Below are 1,665 nucleotides of genomic sequence, written 5' to 3'. Positions count from 1 at the left end.
TTCCTCAAAATTAGTAGAGAATTAAAAGAAAAAATCACTTATTATTTAAAAAAAGTTCATGAACTCCTAGATCAGAGCATTTTTACTCAGTTCAGCATTCCAGAAATGCTAAGATCATCATGTCATGTGATGTGGGAGTGATTTCTTATTAATAAAGAAACTGCCTAGGCCCCTTGATAGGCCAACCCTTAGGTGGGTGGAGTAAACAGAAGAGAATGCTGGGAGAAAGAAGCTTAGTCAGGAGTCGCCATGATTCTCCCACTCCAGACAGACGCAGGTTAAGATCCTCCCTGGTAAGCCACCTCGTGGGCTACACAGAATATTAGAAATGGGTTAGAACAATATGTAAGAGCTAGCCAATAAGAGGCTACAGATAACGGGCCAGGCAGTGTTTAAAAAAATACAGTTTCCATGTAATTATTTCGGTGCATAACCTAGCCATGCAGGCGGCTGGGTGCCGGGGACGCAGCCCCGCTGCTCCTATCTCAACAATCATGAGATGATGGAGATATTGTAGATGTTGTAGGACAGTCTGCAAAGATGATCAGGAATCCTGTTTTTTTCTCATTTAGGATAAGAGTAATTTATATTGAGTCTACACCTCCCGTGTGTATTCTGCTTTGAATGTGCTGCTTCTGTCGTTTGCTTTGTTATTTTTGATAATTAACATAGAATCCCTATTCCTCAGTCTCCAAGGCAGTCTGATTACAGATGTAAACAACCACACTAACATAAAAAGTATTTTTGAACAGTGTATTTAATAGGATAAGTTAATTGAGAATCAAAATTGTTCTATGTTTTTCTATTTGACTGATTACTTGTCCTTTCATGTAGCCATTCATCTACCCACACATCCAATAATTTACCCTTCATTTATAGACTCTTGTGTCAGTTACAAGTGCAGTGATTATCACATTTACAAATGAGAATAGTAATCTTTGTTTTTTCCCCCCTTTAGGAAAACGGATTTGTGCAGGAGAGGGCCTGGCACGAATGGAGCTGTTTCTATTTCTGACTACCATTTTACAGAACTTTAAGTTGAAGTCTCTAGTTAGTGCTAAGGACATTGATACAACCCCAGTGGTCAATGGATTTGTCTCTCTGCCACCTCCTTACCAGCTCTGCTTCATTCCTGTCTAAAGAAGACCTGACTTTATGGACCATGTTGTGTTGTTTTCTACATTTTCACTCTAGACCATCATCCATTTCTTTATCCATCAGGGACAAGATGTCCTTCCCCTCTTTCATGTATAACCATTTGTCAAGACCCAGAAAGCACCTGTCAATCATTTTGCAGTTTATGGAATTACTGCACAAATATACTGCTATTTTCTATTCTCTGCAAGTACGTTATTACCCTTGTGCTAATGTGTATTTTGTCTTCAGTTAAAATAGAACTTCACTGTAAATTAACTAATATAATAAAAGAATTCATAGTCATTTTTCTTCTGCATGTTTTCATTAATAAATATATTTGATTTGTGTACTGTTCTTAGACCTGATTACAATTTAGGTAAGAAACAAAAGAAAATAGAGTTCCTAACACATCAGGTTATTGCACATATTATGAAGCTTGGAGAATACAAAAGAGAGTGCTAGAGAGATATTTCACTCACTAACATGCTTGCCATACAAACCTGAGTACCAAAATCCAATATCTGAAAT

General features: G+C 37.3%; 1 protein-coding gene across 9 annotated transcripts in view; it reads left to right on the top strand.

The window, feature by feature from the left end:
• LOC126503086 (cytochrome P450 2C25) overlaps positions 1-1,665 on the top strand; it is a 222,092-nt gene that overhangs the window by 131,883 nt on the left and 88,544 nt on the right. For 2 of the 9 annotated variants that reach the window (XM_050144619.1, XM_050144576.1), the window contains one exon: positions 959-1,440. The exons of 6 other annotated variants lie outside the window; for them this stretch is intronic. In XM_050144619.1, coding sequence (XP_050000576.1) covers positions 959-1,140 — 182 coding nt within the window. In that variant the 3' untranslated portion in view covers positions 1,141-1,440. Of the gene's footprint in view, positions 1-531; positions 556-892; positions 1,441-1,665 lie in introns of those variants that run through there. One more of the 9 variants, XM_050144722.1, reaches the window with a different exon arrangement.

This window comes from Alexandromys fortis, unplaced genomic scaffold, assembly GCF_014885135.2.
Source record: "Alexandromys fortis isolate MF-2015 unplaced genomic scaffold, M_Fortis_MF-2015_v1.1 scaffold_16, whole genome shotgun sequence".
Taxonomy (NCBI): Eukaryota; Metazoa; Chordata; class Mammalia; order Rodentia; family Cricetidae; genus Alexandromys; species Alexandromys fortis.
This window is presented reverse-complemented; position numbering and strand designations above follow the sequence as displayed.